Here is a 19,535-nt window from a genome sequence, read left to right on the forward strand (position 1 = left end):
GACCCAGGCCCGGGCCAGTAGCGGCTGGGTCTCGGAGCTGCCGCAGGTTGGTCCTCTGGTCCCCTGCCACCCTCAGGGACCTCAGGGACAGGCGCACAGGGAGCTGGGGCAGGTGGAAAGGACTGGGGTGGCACACAGGTACCAACCAGCCACCACCACCGCCACTGGGAGTGCCTTACTCCTGCGTTTCCTCTCCAGGCGCCGCTGCCGCTTCTCTTCCCGCCGCCGCGCCTCCTCGGCCTCCTGGTGCTGCCGGCACTTGTGGAAGTTCTCCACCACGACACCCACGAACATGTTGAGCACAAAGAAGCTGACGATGAGCAGGAAGGAGATGAAGTAGAGCAGCATCCAAGGGTTGTGGTTGGGCACCGGCTGCAGCATAGGAGTGGTACGTGGGTGCCAACCGGCCGGGGCGCCCCTCCCAGGCACAGCCTTGCCTGCAGGGGAGCTCTGGCCCACGATGAGGAACTCTGGAAGTCCTCAGAGGCCAAAGGCGGCCTCTTGGCAGAAGTTCCCTAAGATGACCAGAGGATACAGGAAGAACAGTCCACTAGGAGGCCCAGGGCTACCCACTGCCCACCGCACCTGCTGGTCTATGCCCACGGCGTCCAGCCCGTCGTACATGATGTTCACCCAGCCATCCTTGGATGAGAGCACGAACAGGGACATGAGCGCCTGCCAGGCCAGAGCAAGGTGGTGACTGCTGGGCGTGTGGGCACAGGCTCCCCCAAAGGACCACACCCCCGACCACAGCCTCACTCACAACACACCAAGGTCCTGCCACTCCTGCCTTTCAGACGAGGGCGAAGCTAGCTGAGACCACTCCCACCAAGCCTGCCCCCACCCTGACCCCTCCCCAGCCCCCAGCCCCACGTACCTGGCCCAGGTTGTCAAAGTTATACTTGCGCCGCACCCAGCGGTAGTGAGCTGCCCGGCACTCTGCCTTAGTGGAGATGTTCCTGGTGTCGGCACCATCGCAGTAGTAAAACTTCCCTTTGAAGAGCTGAGCAAGGCAACGAGGGCACTCGAGGGTTGGGCACTCGAGGGTCATGCACTGCAACCCCACCTTCCAGATCCGCCCACCTGGGGCACCTGGAGCAGCCAGGCAGAGATTAGGGTTTCTCTCCCTGTCGGCTGGGGCCTTGGCCCTCCCGGGACTGCTATGCTGTTGCTGACCACCAACCACCATCCTGTGGAGGGACACCCAGGTAAGCAGGGCCACGAACCTGCACCCCCAGGATGCCAAAGATGATGAAGAAGGCACAGCAGATGAGGACAATGTTTCCAATGGGCCTGAGCGATGATATCAGAGTCTCAACCACCAGCTTGAGGCCCGGAGCACGGCTGATGACCCTGTGCGAGGGGCAGAGGGAATAAGCTGTGTGGCCTACCCAAGGGAGCAGCCACCAGGACAGGGCCTAGTGCTGCAAAGACCCCACCCCAAGCTGGCCCCAGTCCCAATCTCCCCTGGACTCCACCTGCCCCACCACCTGGATCCACCCCATCCTGCCCTGGACCCCCCACCCCCAACCCAGCCCCACCCCACCATCTGGATCCACCCCACCCCATGTCCCTTCCCTGGCCCCACCCCATCCTGCCCCACCATGCCCATCTAGCCCTACCCCACCCTGCCTTGGCTCCGTACCACCAGCCCCACCCACCTCAGGGGCCGAAGTGTCCGCAGCAGGCGCAGCACACGCAGGATGCCCAGGATCTTGGCGCCACCGGCCGAGGCCATGGCCACAACGATGTCGACCAGGGACACCAGGACCAGCAGCCCATCCAGCACGTTCCAGCTGCTCTGCAGATAGGCGTGCTCGCCAGAGACCAGGCCCAGGGCCACTACCTGACAGGTGCAGAGGACAGGCCCAGTGGAAGGTGGGCAGGTGAGCTGAACAGAGGCCTGGGGCTGGGCCTTAAGGCCAGAAGGACAGACTTCCGGCCCCCCTGGACATGCTGTACCTTCACCATCATCTCAGCCACGAAGATTGCTGTGAAAATGTAGTTGGAGACGCTGAGGAAGACGCGCTCCTGCAGGAGACAGGACTGTGGGAGGGGCCTGCCATGGCTGCGAGACCCCACCCCTCCCGGACAAGAAGGGCGCCTCACGGTGCTGCCAGGGTCGATGTCTGGCCTTTCCAGGGCGATCGTGATGCAGTTAAGGAAGATGAAGACGAGGACAACATGATCAAACATCTTGTGAGCGATGATCTTCTGGCATGAGATGCGGAACCTGGGGGCCAAGGGTAGGGGGTTAGGGAAGCCCTGGCCAAGCCCTGGCTTCCCAGTCCCTGTGACTCCAGAGGAGGCATGCTAGGCGCTCACCGCGTGGTGGGGACACAGGGGCCCCCTGTCAGGCACACCCCTCACCTGTTCTGGGGGGAGAAGAGGTACAGGGCCCAGGGCTCTCGGCTCCGACAGCACTTGGGCTTGTAGGGCTCCAGCACTTTCTGCAGCCGGGAGCAGCAGCTCTGGGAAGGCAGGGGTTGGGTCCTCAGGGCCCCTCCCAGCCTGGTCAGCCCCCAGCCTCTCCTGCCCTCAGGCCCAGCCCTGTCCACCCACCCAGGAACTGGGTGAGGGACCCATGCTGGGAGTCCGTGGAGGCTAGGTGAGTGCCCCTCTCAGATCGAGCCCTCAGCTGGAGTTGGGGCTGACACAGGGATAAATCCCACTCCAGAGCTCCTGGGGGATCAGCTGAGGCTACATCAGCTGGATCAGGTCCTGTCCAGTTTGTTCTGCTTCCCTCTCCCTCCTGAAGGCCCCCCGTGAGCACCACACCCCAAGTCACACCTTGGGGAACCAGCCCATGGCCAGAGGGAAGCCAAACCAACTCCCCACAACTGGACTGTGACGCAGTACCCCCCAACTCACATCCTCCACGTCATCATCAAACTCAGCCAGGTCCTCCTTGTGGCTGTCGATGCGCAGGAAGAACTCGCTGGGCAGGGCTAGCACCTGCCCATTGCAGTCATGAAACTTAGTGGGCAGCAGGGTGGCCGGCCGTGGAGGCTGTAGGTCCAGTGTGCTGCGGTGGTCCAGGGACTCGGCACGCCGCAGTGGCGTGGCACATATGCCTGGTGAGGCCCCTGCCCCAGGCCTGCCGTCCTCAGTCTCCTCGTCTGTGCTGCCGCTGCCCTTGCCCTCGCCGGATAGCAGAGACTCACGCTCCCCACGCTGGCTCCGGCGCTTGAGGCTGGGCGCACGGCCCAGGCTGTTCCAGCTCGAGCGCCGGCTGCTCCAGGCGCTGTTGGGGCCCCAGTGGGTGCAGGGCGAGCTGCGCAGGCTGGACTATGGGGAGGGAGCAAGAGTGAGCAGGCCAGGTCCCCCAAGTACCCCAAACATCCAGCCTCAGGGGTACCCAGCAAAGGGGCCTTTCCTATCCAGTGGTGCCACCATTAACACCTGTAGGTGACATCTGTACATAGATCATCTTTCAGGAGCAGACAGCCCTGCTCAGGAGATGCTGGCAGCACTGCATCTTCAGTGAGACTCCTGCAGCACACAGTGGGGTCGACAATGAACTAGAGACAAAGCCAGCCAGTGTCAGAACACTAAGCGGGCCCCACGGGGCTGCTCGCGGACCAGAGGGTGGGCAAGGGTCATCAAAGGGTCCAGGACCAGCTACGGACCAGGCATCCTCAGATGCCACTGAGATGCTGACCATGATCTCTCAAGTGGGGCCCAAAATCAGCTTCTCATTGGCAGACTCTAGACTTGCAAAGAGAAGCTGGCCCATGACCTCAAGAAGTAAACTGGACTGTGACGCAGGGATTTCACCCGTGCTGCACCCATCCCCACTGCCCTCCGTCATTTTTACCTCCTGGGTCTAGCAGGAGCTGAGCTGGAATCCCCACTCCACAGCCCATCCACTGCCCTTGGGCTCCTAGCAGCTTGGCTGTGATGCATCTTGTCGCTAAATCACTCTGCCCATCCAAGGCTCAGCCGTGAAGCTTTTCCCTTACTGATACACACGATCAATCGGTCTTGATAGTCTGCCCAGACTTCCTCCGGGCTCATATCCTCTCCCCCCTCATTAGCTTATCCTGCTCAGCCCACCCCTCTGGGGCTCTTCAGAGAAGCTGGTTTCGGCTGTGTCTGCTGGGGGCGGTGTTTCCCGGGTTTATCTGGAAAGACTTCAGGGGCTCCAGCTCCACAGGGCGCTGTGGATCGTGACGCATGGAACCCTCCACCCAGCTTCCAAAAACTGTTGTGTATATTCAGTTTTTATACCTTTTTGCCATCCGTTCTCTATTTTTCCTTCTCATGTACGCTCTGTACCCTGACAGCTTTTATCTTTGATTACAATTTGGAAGATAAACTTCCAGCCCGACGTTCTACTTGCCCGTTCTTACTCCTTAGAACAGCAGCTTCTGGCTCCATTTACAGAAAACAAGGCACTCGGGGCCAGAGATTCATAGGGTATGACTGTGGGGCATGTGGGACCCTCAATCATCTCTGGGGAAGGCCCTGGGGAACTAAGCAGGTGGAGCCTGAAAGTGCCCAGAGGCCGAGGAGGGGAGGATCCCTACCAGAGACTTCTGGTCCCCTAGCTGGGGGTCCACGGAACTGCTGCTGCCACGCCTAGAGTCCAGGAGGCTGTGGGCTGCATCCAGGTGTGGGGAGCTCTTAGGGGTGGGCATGGGTGTGGCTGCTGTGCGCATGATGACAGGAGGGGGCAGGCTGCCCCGGCCCTCCAGGTGCCCGTTGGGGGTCACCGCCAGTGAGTACATCTTCATCTCTGGAGGGGAGGAGGTCACTCAAGGCTGCAGAGCTCCCAGGAAGGAGAGTCTGCCCACCCAGGACTCACCCGCAGGACTCCAGCTGCACCTGCACCAGGTGGGCAGCATCCCCTCCAGCCCTGCCCCGCCCTCAGCCGCAGGCACACCTGTGGCCCTGAGGCCTCTGAACTTGTCCAGATCCTCCTCCACGTGGGTAGATGTCTTGTCTTCATCTGTGTCAGACCTGTTGGCGTCACCCTGTGCCCATGGAGCAGATGGTACATGTGAGGCTTCCCTTGGAGGCTGGGGGCGGGTGCGGATGGAAGGGCCCAACAGGTAGAGGACCGAGGCCTCTTCACGTCGGTCTGGGCAGGACTCCTGCACAACATGCCTGGCTCCCACTGCCTCCCCCTGGAAGCCTCCCTCACCTCATGTCCCTCACCTCGGCCTGGAAACCCTCCACCAGGATGGCCACCAGCAGGTTGAAGAGCACGTAGTTGCCAAAGGTCATGAGAGCCACGAAGTAGAGGGCGGCCCAGGAGGAGGTGGAGGCCATGCCGTTGTAGAGAACCACGTTCCAGTCCTCCTGGGTGAGGATCTGGGGGAGGAGGGGCAGCCAAGCAGCTCAGGCCCAACATGGGGGTCAATGGGGCACCAGGACGGTGGGCATGGCTGTGGAAATGCTGACAGGCCCTCAGGACCAGAGAGAGCGCTGGACAAGCGAGACCAAGTCCACCTCCCTGGGGCCCAGTCAGTATCCCTGCCACCATTCCCAGCTCTTCACCTGTGCTGGCCTCAAAGGGGCCTCGGCCAGCTCTGGGGTTGCCCTGAGCAGGGCTGTGGCCCTCCAGGAACCGTTTACATCAGGGGATGGTCCTACCAGGTTTTACCTGGAACACGGTGACGATGGCCCACAGCAAGGAATCAAAGTTCTTCCTGTCAGGGACCGTGTCTCCGGTGTCCGTCTTCAGGCTGAATTTGCAGCCAAATAGGTGCATACCGAGGATGCTGAGGACGGGAGGCAGGGATGCAGTGGCGGTGGGGGTGGGGTGCAGGAGGTGGGATGGAGAGTGCTCTGCCTGGTCACCTCCACACCCAGCAGCTGCTCCTCTACATCTCCCCCACCAGGCCCCTAGCTTTCTGGTTCACGGGGCCCTCCCAGTGCCCGCGGCCTAGCTATTTCCATTGTACGGGTGGGAAGACCAAGGCTAGGGGCAGGAGAAACAACCAGAGGCCACTCTGGCTTCTGGCAGTGGCCAGGACCGGGACTGTCTCTGCCCTAGCCACTTCCCCGAGGCCTGAGCCCCAGTCCAGGATGGCCCGCGGCAGGGGCTCAGGAAACATCAATTAAAATCAAGGAACTCCAGCCCAGCTGCCCTGCCATTCCTCTGCATCCCATCATTCTTGCCTTTTCTTTAGGCGAAGTCCCCAATCCATCCAGCTAGGAGCCTGACCCATTTCCCCCCCCCCCCCCAGCTGTGAGCCCACGAGAGCAGAGCCCAGCATCAGTGCTATTAGAAGGAACTAGCAACTGAGTTTCTGCTGCCACTTGGAGGCTCCTGGGTCTGATGCCAGAAGCACAGGGCTGGTGTGGTGGGAGAGGCCTTCTCTCTGGGGCAGGCACGTGTGCTGAGCCCCAGGCCTTGCCCTCACAGCCAGGCTCGGGGTGGGATGACCCCTCAGCGGGCACCCACCTGAAGATGAAGATAAAGAGCATGAGCAGCATGCAGAAGGTGGCCACGTTGTCCATGGTCTTCATGAGCACCACCAGCTGGCGCCGCAGCGCGGGCATGAAGCGTACCAGCTTCAGCACCCGCAGCAGCCGGAAGGTCCGCAGCACCGACAGCCCACCATCCGCTTGCCCGATGATTTCCCAGACGCTGCAGGTGAGCCAAGGATCAGGTGGGCCTTTCTCTGGCCACGTGTCCCTGTGCGCACCCTGACCCTGGGATGCCCTCTTCCCAGCAACGGGAACAGAGCCCAGTAGCCACTGTGGCCTTTGCTCAACTCCATGCGGGAAGCAGGTTGGGCTGAGGGATGGAGGCAACATCTCTGAAGCCCCCAATCAGCTGCCATCCCTGGTGGTTGCCCGACCCCCAGCAGCTGCCAGAACCTTGGTGCTGGCCTAGTCAGTAGCTTCTCAATTAAGGGCCTTTCCCAATCCTGTGTCTTTTAAGCTATGCCTGGCTTGTCTGTTCTTATTAGGGTGGGGGAATCCCTTGACTCCTAAGGGCCCTGCTTCTTCCTGGAGGAGGGATTCCCCAAGATTATCCTGTTCTTTCTGTGTTGATTTTGCTCCAGCAGATGCCCTGGGGGCAAGCTGGCCTTCCTCGCAGGGGCTGAGCCCTCAGTGGAGTCCAGACTCCAGATGAAAGCCTGCCGAGCGCCCACTCTGTTCCTGCAGGGAACAGCTCCACCAGATCCTAGAAACATCCATCTGAGATGCGCTGACCTACCTGTGTGTACCCGACAGTGCCCGTGGGGAGGGGCAGGGGGCCCTGCTCAAGACATTCCCCTTTTGCTTGTCATGAAATGCTCCTGGCAGGGCCTCATCCACTGGCTGAGGCTGTTGCCTGAGGCTGGAGCCTCTCAGGCCCCTGTGGGCTGAGCAGGAGGTGGGGACCCACCTGATAACGACAATAATGCCATCGAAGATGTTGTAGGGGTTCCGGATGTAGCCCACTGGGCCGCAGGCCAGCAGCTTTAGCAGCATCTCCAGGGCAAACATGCTTGTGAACACAATGTTGCTGATCTCCAAGGCATTGGTCAGCTCGTCAGGCTGGGGGCGGCAGAGGGGCTGTCAGTGCCTGCCCATGGTTCCCACTACTCCCTGAGAGCGGAGGGATACTGCCCGCGTGGTCTAGGAGCAGGGAAGGCTACATGGAGGGGCCAAGGGGCAGTGGCAGCATCTCAGAAGGAGCCCACTTGGCTGCCATCTGGAGGAGGAAAGCAGGACCGCAGGGTACTCCCTCCAGCTGGACCCAGGCCTGCCTCTATCTCCTGACTGTCCCTGACTCCCCCCAGCCCTGCCCGACCTCCCCACCATGTCTGAGAACCAGGGTTCTGGAGACTTCCCAGACTTCCCAAGCGCAGGCCACAGGAACAGGGCCTGGAGCATCTGCGCCAAGGATCCAGGGTGGGTGTGGGGGTGCACAGGGTGTGGACAACATGGCTGCTGCCTCTGAACAGCTGCCCTGACCCCTAGTGGCCTTGCACACCCCTCCTTGTTGGCAGAAGGCCTAGAGGCCTCTTACTGGGGATGTGCTGGCCTGTGTGTGCGTGCACCTGCACATGTGTATACATGTGCACACCAGCACCAGCATAAATGCTTGCATGTATGTGCACCTGTGTGCCAGTCTGTGGCCTGCTTGGGTGCACATGTGAGTTTCCGCCTGCACCAGTGCATGCAGCTGTATGTGCTGTGTGTATGCACAGCCACCTATGTGTGCATGTGCACATGAATCCACATCTGCACAGATAAGCTTTGTGTGCATACATGTGTGCACCTGTGTTTGTGCTCCTGTATGCACATGTATGCAATCGGGTATATGTGTGCACGTTCAAGGGTGTGTACGTGTGTGTGCGCGCGCACGCATACATGCGCAGAGGCTTTTCCTTGCCAAGGAGTCCTTCGTGGCCTGTTGCTGTCTCTGCCTTGGATCTCACCCTCACAAAGAGAAGCTCTCTGCCGGGGCCTGCTGGTGGCTAACACTGCTTGGGTTTGTCCCTAAATTGCTCCAGGATGAAAGAACACAGCTGAAGTGACTTGAAAAGCCCAGAGGGCGGAAGATGAGGAAGTCAATTTAGGCGATAAAAGTGAACTGGCCTCTCTCCCCAGAGAGGGCTCCCTCTCCCTGCCTGACCCGGCTGCTGCTCATCTCTGCCAAGGCCCCAGTGCTGGGCTGAAGCTGGAGTGGACCAGTGTGCAGGGTAGGGTCTAGGCATCAGGCAACTGGGGGGCCAGGCATCAACCCCACAATTCCTCCTCTGAAGACCGTTCTACACCAGTGGCCTCTTGTAGCCACCTGGGGGCACCCCAGGGGGTACAGCCGGTAGGTCTGGCTCATGTAAGGGGGGGACCTCTCCCTGCAAGAGCTGGGCTGTGGAGATCCCATCCTGAGAAGAGCACTGAATGGCCCAATGAGCACTTAGGCCCCCTGCTGCCCCTGGGTCTGTGATCTCAACCATCTACCCAAGATGGGAGGACCCCCGGCTGGGAGCCATGGTTTCTCTGGTCACCACTCATCAGAGACTGGGCCAAGGATAAGTATTAGTGTTTGCTGAGTGACCAATAAAAATTCCCACAACAGCCAACATCCAACTCCCAGGCCATCCCTGTTCCCCTATCCCCACAAACCCCTCTGTGGGGCCCTGTAAGAAGCTGCATTCCCAAGACACGAGATATGTGCTCCTGGGGGGTCACTCCAAGGGCCATCCATGCAGCCCACCCACCTGCTCGTGGTACTCGACGCCCATGCTCAGCGTATTGGTGAGGATGGCCACCATGATGCCACGGTTGAAGTACTTGCTGTCCACGATCCTGCGCAGCTTGCCACTGAAGGAGGTCCAGACACGGCCCAACCCACCCGGCTCACCCGCTGCTGCCCACCGCTGCGCCCGCCGCCGTGCCCCACCTGGGCCTGGCGCATCCACCGCTGGGGATGGCTGCATGGGGTCGCGGCGGTCCCCATGCCGCACATCCTGTGTGAACTCGTAGACCCCGTTGCTGTCTGAGTCTCCGCTGTCTGAGTCACTGAATTCCAGCTCCGGGTCCTCCAGGGCGCTGGTGCAGTATGGGCAGTTGCTCAGCTCACAGGTCAGTGTGCCCGCCTGGGGGCTGGGCAGGGGACAGGGCACGCTCAGGCCCGACAGGCGGCTGGGGGCCTGGCCCAGTCCTGTGGGGAGAAGGACATGGGCAGGCTCAGGCTGCTCAGCTGTTACACCAGGCGCCTGGGGTCCACACACATGTGGAGACTGACGTGGGGTGTCCACATGCACACCTGGGCACACGCACAACCTGCACGGGGGCTCTCTGTTCACACTCCGGGGCAGGCACACAAATAGGCAGAGAAGCTTATCCACCGGGGGCCACGCCATTCACAGAAGAGTAACACAAGCCACTTTCTAGCAGCCATGTTAAACAGGTGAAGGGAACGTGAACATTCCAGCACAGGATGCACTTGAGCCATCATCACTCAGTTACTACCTCCCAGTGCCAAGTCTCTGGGGCCTGGGTGACTCTGCACAGTGGCGGCTTGGACTTGCCACAGTCAGGGGCCCTGTGAGGCCAAGCTGCCTCAGCACACACACACTGTGACACACTTGCTTGCACACCTCAGGCACAGCACGTAGGATGTACACAGCGGTCCAGGCACACATACCCCTATACACCTGCACACATCACCTGGGAGGGCCTCGGTCTGTGCGGGGCCCAGACATCTGGGGGTTGTGCTGTCCTGCCTGACCCAGCTGGGAGGACCGAGTGTACTGGGGGGCACCCCAGCCCCACTCTCCTAGACCCTTGGGGGCTCTGTGACCTTGGCTTCTCCTCCCTACCACCCCAGCCTGTCTCGCCACCTATAAAAGGGGCCAGCCACTCCCCCAGAGAAGCAACCAGGCTGTGGACATGGGCAGAGGGCCCCTCTCAGCAGGGGCACTGGGACATAGTCCTGGGGGGTTGGGTGGCTTTCCTTTGTCAGCCTCGGAATTCCCATTTCTATGTGGCAAATGCTCCTGCCCCACCGAGCTGTCAGCTCTTAAGGGCTATGGGCTGGACAGAAACAGTTGCCTTCAGAAGTACCCAGACCCTCCCCACTCTCTTCTTCCCTTCATCCAGGGCTCAAGAGGGGAAAGCTGGGCTCAGGATGGTACCCACACAAGCGAGGATGTCCCCGGAGCCCCGCCCCCACTCCCACTGCTCTCCACAGGGTGGGGTCCTTACCATGCTCCCCAACCAGGTGCTGGAGCTTCTCGCAGGGATCAGGGCTGCTCAGGCTCAGGGGGCTGTGCCCCCCAGCTCCCAGCGGCCCGCTGGACCGCTTCCCCTTGCTGCCGCCTGCAGCTGAAGGTAGGATGGTGGGGTAGTTCATGGCGCCCAGCCCAGTGGCCAGCTTGAGGCCGGCAGCAGTGGTGGCTGCGGCGTGTGCCACCCTGGCCCTCTCCTGTGGCCCTTCCACATGACAGTCTGCATGGTACACGCTGTGCACTGACTCAGCGTCAGGGGGCCCACGCCCAGGTGAGGGCGGCACTCCAGCCCGCACCAGCCTGGTGTCCCCGGCGCCCTCCTCGGGGCCCGGCCGGCGCGGGCTGCCATGGCTGAAGTGGTAGTGGTGGTGGTGGTGGTGGTGGTGATGGTAGACCAGGTGGTGGATGGAGGTGGTGCGCCCACCCGCCCGCCGCGCCCGGTGCCCGGGACCCTGGCCATGCAGCGCACTGCTGGGGTCGACCTTCTTGCACCAGCGACTCTGCCAGCGGGCGTAGAGGCGCAGGCCTCGGCGCTTCACCTTGCGGTAGATGTGGCCCACGTACCGGAGAAGCTCCTCGTAGCAGCTGCCCGGCTCTGAGAAGCTGGCGAGTGTGCTGTCATTGGACAGGTAGCGGGCCCGCTGCTCCCGCATCAGCTGGTTCTCTCGTTGCTTCGTCTCTGAGAATTGTGTGGCGATCACCACCAGGCACAGGTTGATCATGAAGAAGGAACCCACCTGCGGCAGGCGGGTGGCAGTGAGCCTCCAGGCAACCCGCCCACAGCTCACTCACCCGGCGTGTGCCCCAAAGAGCTGAAGAAGGGGGACACGGAGACCCACCGCCTTGGGTATCAGCGTTGGGCAGGGCAGGAGGCCAGGCCAGCAGCTATGATTTCCACACAACAGAGCTGAAGTCCCTGATGGGGGACATACTGAGACCTACCGTGCACTGCTCATTCTCGGGGCCAGGGACACAGCCAAGTGTGGCTGGTGGGGGCACCCTGTGATGGGGGGCGTCCCTGCTGATTTGAGGCTGGGCCCCAACACTGGGGATGGGTGGTGTGAGGTGGTGTCTCTTGCCTATTTGTAGACAACTGCAGGACACAAGGGGAGACCCTCCTTGCAAAATCTGGGTGGTTTGTCCCCTTCTTCAGATCTGTCACCAGCCAGACCTTCCCACCCAGGTCAAGCCTTCTCCAATCCCAATGGCTTCACTGTCCTCAGTGACACTCTCCTCTGCTTGTGCTTATGGTCTGAGATAAGGAGGGGCGGCTGCCTGGTTCAATTCACTGCTGGTCCTTGTAGACCCTGCCCCATACACTGCAGGGCCACTGAGAGAACCAAGTGAGGGCCACACCTGGAGGCCACATGCACTGTGGATGTCTGTGCCTGAGAGAAACACTTACACTGTGGAGGAATGTGCCTGGGCACCCGTGTACACTGGAGGGGTAGGACACCAAGAGGTGGTCCTGACTCTCCTGCAGCCTCCTGATAGGACCTGGCCATAGCAGAGGCCAAGGGGCCATGTGAGGCCTCTCTCCCCTCCCCCTCAACAGGCTTCTGTCCTCCCAGGCCTGCCCATTTCCTCCCTTTGGGGCTGGACAGAAGCTCTGTGCTCCACCAAGGGCCCCCATCCCACTTGCCCTGGACAAGACAACCCTGGGCCTCTGCTGCCCCTGCCCAGCCCTATACCTCAGCCAGGCGCAGGAACCCAGGAGGGCCAACAGAGACCAGGACGGAGCAGCACCGGGGGCACGAGCAGATCACACTGGACCCCAGGGGCAGGAGGACATCCACTAACAGGAGCTTGGGGATCTGAGACAGCCTGTCACAAGGTGGGGCGCCTCCACCCGCTCACACCCTTCACCGAGCACATCCCACCCAGCTGCCCGCACTTACGATGATGAGCAGGATGAAGTAGATGAAGTTGTAAAAGGAGTGGGCATCCATGACGTAGTACATGATGTCCACCCAGCCCTCCAGCGTGATCACCTGGGGGGGCAGGCGGCTGGACACACGGACGGCCCTGGGAGGGCAGCGGGGCAAGAAAGCCCTGCCTGGCACCAGCCCCCAGGCCCCGCAGGCTGGGCGCCCGGCGTTGGGGGGGACCCGGAGCCCACCTGGAAGATGGCGATCCAGGCGTAGCCGATGTTGTCAAAGCTGATGGCCCCATTGTGTGGGTTGGAGTCACCAGAGCGGCACACGTTGTAGTACTGGTTCCAATTGATGCAGGTGTGATGGCCGGCGCCACCTGTGCCCTCGGCCTGCGGCTGCCCATAGGCCTCCCAGCCCAGCGTGCACTCCACGCGCAGCTCACGGCGGCTGGGGATGTGCGAGCACTTCTGCATGCCGTTGTCCCGGCGGGAGGAGCAGATGAAAGGGTTCTCCTCGCCCTCCTCCGGCTGGTAGTATGGCCGCAGGAAGCTGAGATTACTGTTCCTGGGGGCACCAAGATGGAGAGACAGAGAGACACATAGAGATGGAAACGGAGATATAGAGACAAATAGAAAAACACAGAAAAGCAGACACAGAAACAGACGTAAAAACAAAAGGTAAAAAAGATCCAAGCTCAGTAGTGCTAGCGGAGCTCCAGGAAGAGCATGCCCCTGGAGCCCAGCCTGGAGGAGCCTGGAGAGGAGGAGCCTGTTGGGGTGGGGCTGGAGGGGACGAGATTGCTGGGGGCAGGAGGCCAGGGAGAATGTGTTAGGGTAGTGGCCTGCTGGGTGGGCGGGGCCTGTGCACCTGGCAAAGGTGCTGTCCAGAAAGCAGCGGTTGCGCAGCAGGCCAGCCCAAAGCTGGACTCCCACGATGCCGAAGATGAAGAAGACAAAGAAGCAGAGCAGGAGAACGTTCCCGAGCATGGGGAGTGTGTCCAGCAGCAGCGTGACCAGGATCCGCATGCCTGCAGGTGGCAGAGCAGCTGGTCAGCATGGCAGAACACTCCTGGGGAATCCCTGAAACCCCCAGTTCCCCCTGGGAACCCTAAGCCACACCCCTCCCCACCCCCTGCCATTCACAGAGGGGTATCGGTGCCTCTGCAGAAGATCTGCACCTGGCCCCTCCATGTCCAACAGGCCCCAAGGAACAGACACCTGTGGGTCAGACCCCACAGAGGGGAGCAAGGCCTCAGCCTGGAGGATGTCAGGGAGGGCAGCCCCTGCTCCTCGCAGATGCTGGCCAGGACCGTACTGCATCCAGGCAGGCCCCTAGGGTGACTGGCCCAGATGCTCCGGGGCCCCAGGCTCCATCATGGGAGCAGCAGCCTCAGGGACCACCAGCAGCTAAGGCTCCAGCTGCCTCCCACACTCAGGAGCCCGGGGGTCCCGCAACAGGTACAGGGTTCAGGGACCTGCATTTCATTCTATTCTCTGTGAGAATCATGTGGAGCAGAGCCCTGCACTGGAGGGAGGTGTGCACCCCTAGGGCAGGAGACACTTTTGAAGCTCTCATTCTTGGGTGCAGTGGGCTGTGTGGATGCAAATTAATCCACCGAGTGGACCAGCTGAGCCTCACTTCCCCCTTGCTTGGTCATGGGCCTGCCCCCTCCCAGACCTCGGCAAGGATAAGACTCATTTCTGGAAACAAGCAAGGGCCAGGCTAAGGGTGCAGACAGAACCCTAAACTGCAGGACAGGTGCCAAGGCTTCATGGAGACCACCTGGGGCTGGCGGATGGCAAAATGGGCCCCTGGGGTCTCAGAGGAGAATCACAGCTGGGAGGGGCACTGAAGTTTCAGAAATACCAGGAGGAAGATTGATCAGGGACAAAAGTCAGTGAGCACTGCCCTGGCCAGACAGCAACAGGCTTAGAAGCCACAGATGGCCCAAGGTTCAGAGTGGATGGACCCCAGGCAGTCAGAGTGAGATACAGCCATGAATATGACCATTTGAGGCTCATCATGAGGTACATGTGGTCCTATCTGGGGGACGTACCCTGTACGGGACAGGGGCATGTCCCCAGAGGAGACTGTGGGCAGCAATTCTGGCCACTGGAGGCATTTGGCCTGAAAAGGAAGATCTGTGCTATGACAGAGGTGGTACTGTCACATGATGCTCTGAAAGGGGGCCCAGGTGAGCAGACCGAGTGCACGGTGGTGCCAGGCACAGAGCTGAGAACCACGTGTGACACCTCACCTCACAGCCATCCTTAAGGGGTACCACTAGTGTCCTGCTGTCACAGTTGGGGAAGCTGAGGCTCAGAGAGGTACAGTAACTTGCCCAGGGTCACACATCTGAACCCTGAGGGTAGAGCCAGGTAGTGGGTGGAAGGAAGGCCCAGGGGTCCCAAGGCAGCCCCAGAAGGAGGGAGTGCCCCACCCCAGGAGTATGTAACTTTTCAGGAGGGCTGCAGGACCAACTCTGACCACCTGGGTCTGGCTTCGGGGGCCACTAGGACCCAGGCCAGGCCATCAGAAAGGCAGTGCACACCTACACGGTACGTGCAGACCCGCACACACGTGTGTATATATACATGCCTCACAGTTGTGTGGGCACTTCCCCCACCCCCACCCCTCCAGGAAAATTAACAGCTGAATTCAATCATAGCATTGAACACCATGAAGACACAGGAAATCCCAAACACCCTCTGTGTGGACAGATGACCAGGGTCAGGATGGGCTACTTTCCAACAAGCAGCCACATGACTTCCTGGAAGCTTCTCCATGCTTCCCTGTAGTACTAGATAGACACTTTGGCTGCGCTCGGACTTGAGAATCACTGTGATGGGCCAGACAAGAAAGCCACGAGAGTCTGCACAGCTCCCAGGAATGACTCCAAATGCTGTGCAGATGAGAAGACTAAGGTTCAGAGTGGCCCCTGTCACTCAGCAGCCCCATGGGGCGCCAGGACCCCACACAGCCTGACTTTCCATCATACCCTAACGTTGTCCAGGGTTGCTCCATCCTCCCCCCAAAAGCAGCAGCAAATCCTCAGGTGCCCGTGGCGAGTGGCAGGAGGCCAGCCTCTCCTGCCCCAACACCGTATGATGCCATACAGGCAGTGTGGCCTCCAGGTCCTGTGCCCAGGGTGAGGGATTACTTACTGGGCACACGGTTGATGGCGCGGAGGGGCCGCAGCACGCGCACTGTCCGGATGGCTGAGAGGCTCACGTTGTGTCCGTCCAGAGAGTACTCCATCATGCTGGGGTAGGAGCAGAGGAAAGGGAGGCTCAGGCTATGGGCATGTGCTCTGAGGTCAGAGCCAGGTCAGCAGGCACATGGTTCTCTCCAAAACACTCTGCCAGCCGAGGCCAGGAGGCCCGGGGCAGATGAGCACATGCCAGAGGCCTGACCCCCATATCGTGTACTCAGCCATGCTGGGCCCTGAGGCAGAGGGAACACAATCTTGGGACATCACTGGGGGCTCCTCACCACTCATAGGCCACCCCATGCACTCAGAGTCTGTCCCGCCGCCCCTGGTGCTGGCACAGGGAGCCCTGGGACAAGTGTCCGCCCCTAGCACCCCACCCCTAGCCATCTCTCAGATCCAGCTCTGCCTGAAGGCACCTCCCCAGCCCTCTTCCTGGGGGACCAAGGGGTCACTCCCAGGTCTAGGGCTTGTCCACAGCAGGGCAGGCCATACCCCGCCATGACAATGAAGAAGTCCAGCCTGTTCCATGTGTCACCCAGGTAGCACTTCTGTCCGAATAGCCCCAGGGCGATCATCTTGATGACCATCTCCACCGCGAAGAAGGCGAAGATGAAGTCGTCAAAGGCCTGCAGGAGGCGGGCCTGAGAGGCAGGTCTGCACCCCTCCACTCCCCAGCCCTCATCACCCATGATCAGCCCTGCCCTGCCAGCCCCGCTGGACACCCACCTCCAGGATGCTGCAGCGCTCCGAGCGGCACTCAACATCCTCACAGGGCCGGAACATGCCGAGGGTCACGCAGTTGAGCATGATGACCAGCATGCTGACGTGCTCAAACCACGTGGGGCCAGAGTTAAGGGTCCACACGCAGGCAGAGGAGCCCTGGGACCTGCCCCCAGCACCTGGCAAAGCTGCCCCAGGGCCAGGCCCTTGACATCCCCATGCCTGCCCCATCAGCTGGGCAGTGAGGGACAGACCCCTGACACCAGTCTCTGGACTCCACTGCCAACCTCTCGTGTACAGTAGGACCCTGGATGGAGGCGGCCACTGCCCCCCAGCTCCAGTGTACCAAACTAGTCAGACTCTTGAATGAGCAGCCTCAGGGATGCTGCCCAACCTGGACCCCAATTACCACAGATGTCCACCAACTGTGAAGACACCATAAGGGTGGCCCCAGAGCCCCCTCCCTGCAGCCCTGCATGAACCCTCCTGTGACCTGTGACCGTGGTGACAGGCAATAAAGGATGTGAACTTTAGCTCAACTCAGTGTCTGGGCCTGGAGGACCAGCAGCCCTACTCTGGGTCTGGATGAAGGGGGACGGGACACAGACAGAGGACTGGTGAGTGAGGACCACCCCCCATCACCGCCCCAACCCAAGTCAGTCCTGGGAGTGGAAGCCACTTGCCCGTGAAGAGCCCTGTCCAAGAGACTTCCTGTTAGTAGGAGGACCAGAGGTCCAGCCAGAACCTCAGGGCACTGGGCCAGCAGCGAATGCTGTGTGAACCCAGCATGGGTGTCCCAGCCACACTCGGATGTCGCTGGCCCTCAGGGTGAAAGGCCACCCATCACCTCAGTGAGCACGCCCAGTCATTCTGGGAGTGGCCACCAGGTGGCACCATGGTTCCACAGAGGCCACGGTGCGGCTGCAGCTTTTGCCCCCTCTGTGGCTGTCTCCATGAAGGGGTGCACCCCTGCGCCTGCCCTCAGTGGCTCATCAAGAAACTGGGGTCCCCTATGGTGTCCCGGCCATGTTAGGTATAAAGAAGGGGCCCAGAATCCAGACCAGGCAGGGGGCCCAGAGCTGCCCAAATGGGGGCTAGGTTGTGTGTGGGGGTTCCCTGTTTGGAAGGCTGGGGCTTCACCCAAACCCGTGGGTAGAGGCAGGTACCCCTCAAGCCTGAGGGGCATTTCTTGTACCCCACATCAAGAACCTCCCTCATCAGGACCCACATCAATCCCTGAGGCAGATTTTCTGCAGGCTGCCTGCCTGCCCTGGGCTGGGCTGGGCTACGCTGGGCTCGGCTGGAGACAGCAAGGGTGGGAGGGCAGGAGGCCCCCAGAGTCGTGCCCCAAGTCCACGTTCGAGGCGATGTGGGGTGGGCAGGGGAACTTTCTTAAAGTGAGAGAACTCAGCACTCAGGAAACACCTTCCGTCACAGATAGCGGTGGAAAATCTGGTGCTGCAACCCCGCAACCCCTACCCAGCCTGGCACCGAGGGGGCTGAGGCAGAGTGACAGGGATGGGGTGTTCACCCTCACAGACTCCTGGTGGGAATTTCAGCTGTAGCACGTCCTGGCTTTGTGACCTGGGGCCTTGGTGCCCCAGTGCCCTCTTCCCTGCACCCTGCTGGGGAGGAGGTGTTTCATGGATTTATGAGATGACAAAAGCAGCAGGGCCCCACCTGGCATAAAGCTGTGCCCCATACAGTGGAGATCGGTCCCCAGGACCCTGAGTGCCAGGTCTGTGCTCAGCCGCATGTGGGCACTGGGCTGGGGGGTCCATGCAGCCCCACCTGCAAAGGGCTTTGATCCCACGGGCACCTGACACAGCAGAGGCTGTGCCAAAACCAGGGTCAGGGAGGGACAAGGCTGGGGGAGGTTTGGGGCCTCCATGTTTATACAGGTTGATGGGCTCAGAGAAGAGGGCAGGAGGAAGGCCATGCTGTGTGTATCCCTCCTTCACGGGGCCCTGGCAGCCCGCCCCGCCCAGACCCCCTCCCTCTTCCCCCCTGTAGGGGCAGGGCCAACAGTTGCCGCCCTGCAGCCCCTGGCCCACAGCATGCCATGCAGTGTGGCACTGGGCCACCGATGTAATTACACGTTCCCGCCGAGAGCGCCATAATTACACTTAATGGGTTCAGCAGTAACAAGTGTCTTTGCTATGATTTGGCAGCAAAAAACAGAAATCAGCGACCTGCTAAGATAGCGAGGAGGGCCTGACTCCCTTGGGCCTGAGATGGGTGGGCCAGGCACACGCGCTCCCCAGGAGCTGGTGGGGTGACTCAGCACAGAGTCAGGGCCTCTTGGGTGCACTAAACGGTCCCCATGGGTGGGGTTTGGGAAGGAAAAAGCTGCAGCTGTAAGCTGCACCAAACACCCACAGTGCACCTACTGTGTGCCGGCCTGTGAGACAGGTGCAGTCCAGGCCCCTCTGCACAGACTCGGGGCTCGGGTAACTCGACTGAGGGGATCAGGGGTCCCGGGCTGTGTCACAGGATGCTGAGGCCACACACAGAAGCCAGAAGCCAGTCCTCAGGCATCGAAGCTCTCCTGGCCTCCTGATGGCCGGCTGCAGCCCCTGGGAACTGCCCACAGTCCCTTTGTCTCCACTGCTGTAAACAGCACCCCCAGAGGAGGGGCTGCGTGGGCATCACTGTGTGTCTCCCAAGGATGGGTTTTCAACACAAAGGCTGTGGATGACCTGCCTGAAGCTAACAAGTACCCCCAGTCCCGCTGGCAAGGGTGTCACCACAAGCAGGGAGCAGGCAGCTCTGGGCCTTGGAAGGTGATGGTCAGATGCTCCCCAGATCTGGCTGGACCCTGAGTCTTGCAGATGTACGGCCCCTGACCCCTGCAGGGACGCAGGACAAAGCAGCCTGGGCCCTTGGTTTGCCCATCCAGGCAATGGGAGTGTGGGAACTGTCTACCAGAGTCCTGGGACCCTCCTTCCTTGTCCCACTTCTCTGAGCTCTTCCTGACCCCAAGTGCTTCCACCAGGCCAGCCCCTACCTCCTACATGGCAAACACGCTGCTCCCACAGTAGCAGGGTT

At 60.9% G+C, this 19,535-nt stretch overlaps 1 protein-coding gene across 7 annotated transcripts in view; it reads right to left on the reverse strand.

Moving 5' to 3' along the window:
- CACNA1H (calcium voltage-gated channel subunit alpha1 H) overlaps positions 1-19,535 on the reverse strand; it is a 63,960-nt gene that overhangs the window by 9,095 nt on the left and 35,330 nt on the right. For 3 of the 7 annotated variants that reach the window (XM_074346625.1, XM_074346622.1, XM_074346623.1), the window contains exons 3-25: positions 16,494-16,605; positions 16,260-16,393; positions 15,721-15,818; positions 13,424-13,583; positions 12,802-13,120; positions 12,581-12,673; positions 10,660-11,419; positions 9,171-9,613; positions 7,346-7,497; positions 6,413-6,598; positions 5,609-5,726; positions 5,161-5,316; positions 4,886-4,976; positions 4,530-4,738; positions 2,872-3,288; positions 2,371-2,471; positions 2,110-2,233; positions 1,963-2,031; positions 1,662-1,846; positions 1,227-1,353; positions 878-1,003; positions 586-675; positions 180-372 (exon numbers count right to left, since the gene is read on the reverse strand). In XM_074346625.1, coding sequence (XP_074202726.1) covers positions 180-372; positions 586-675; positions 878-1,003; positions 1,227-1,353; positions 1,662-1,846; positions 1,963-2,031; positions 2,110-2,233; positions 2,371-2,471; positions 2,872-3,288; positions 4,530-4,738; positions 4,886-4,976; positions 5,161-5,316; positions 5,609-5,726; positions 6,413-6,598; positions 7,346-7,497; positions 9,171-9,613; positions 10,660-11,419; positions 12,581-12,673; positions 12,802-13,120; positions 13,424-13,583; positions 15,721-15,818; positions 16,260-16,393; positions 16,494-16,605 — 4,463 coding nt within the window. Of the gene's footprint in view, positions 1-179; positions 373-585; positions 676-877; positions 1,004-1,226; positions 1,354-1,661; positions 1,847-1,962; positions 2,032-2,109; positions 2,234-2,370; positions 2,472-2,871; positions 3,289-4,529; positions 4,739-4,885; positions 4,977-5,160; positions 5,317-5,608; positions 5,727-6,412; positions 6,599-7,345; positions 7,498-9,170; positions 9,614-10,659; positions 11,420-12,580; positions 12,674-12,801; positions 13,121-13,423; positions 13,584-15,720; positions 15,819-16,259; positions 16,394-16,493; positions 16,606-19,535 lie in introns of those variants that run through there. The other 4 variants (XM_074346626.1, XM_074346627.1, XM_074346628.1 and 1 more) reach the window with 4 other exon arrangements.

Source organism: Camelus bactrianus, chromosome 18, assembly GCF_048773025.1.
Source record: "Camelus bactrianus isolate YW-2024 breed Bactrian camel chromosome 18, ASM4877302v1, whole genome shotgun sequence".
Classification (NCBI taxonomy): domain Eukaryota; kingdom Metazoa; phylum Chordata; class Mammalia; order Artiodactyla; family Camelidae; genus Camelus; species Camelus bactrianus.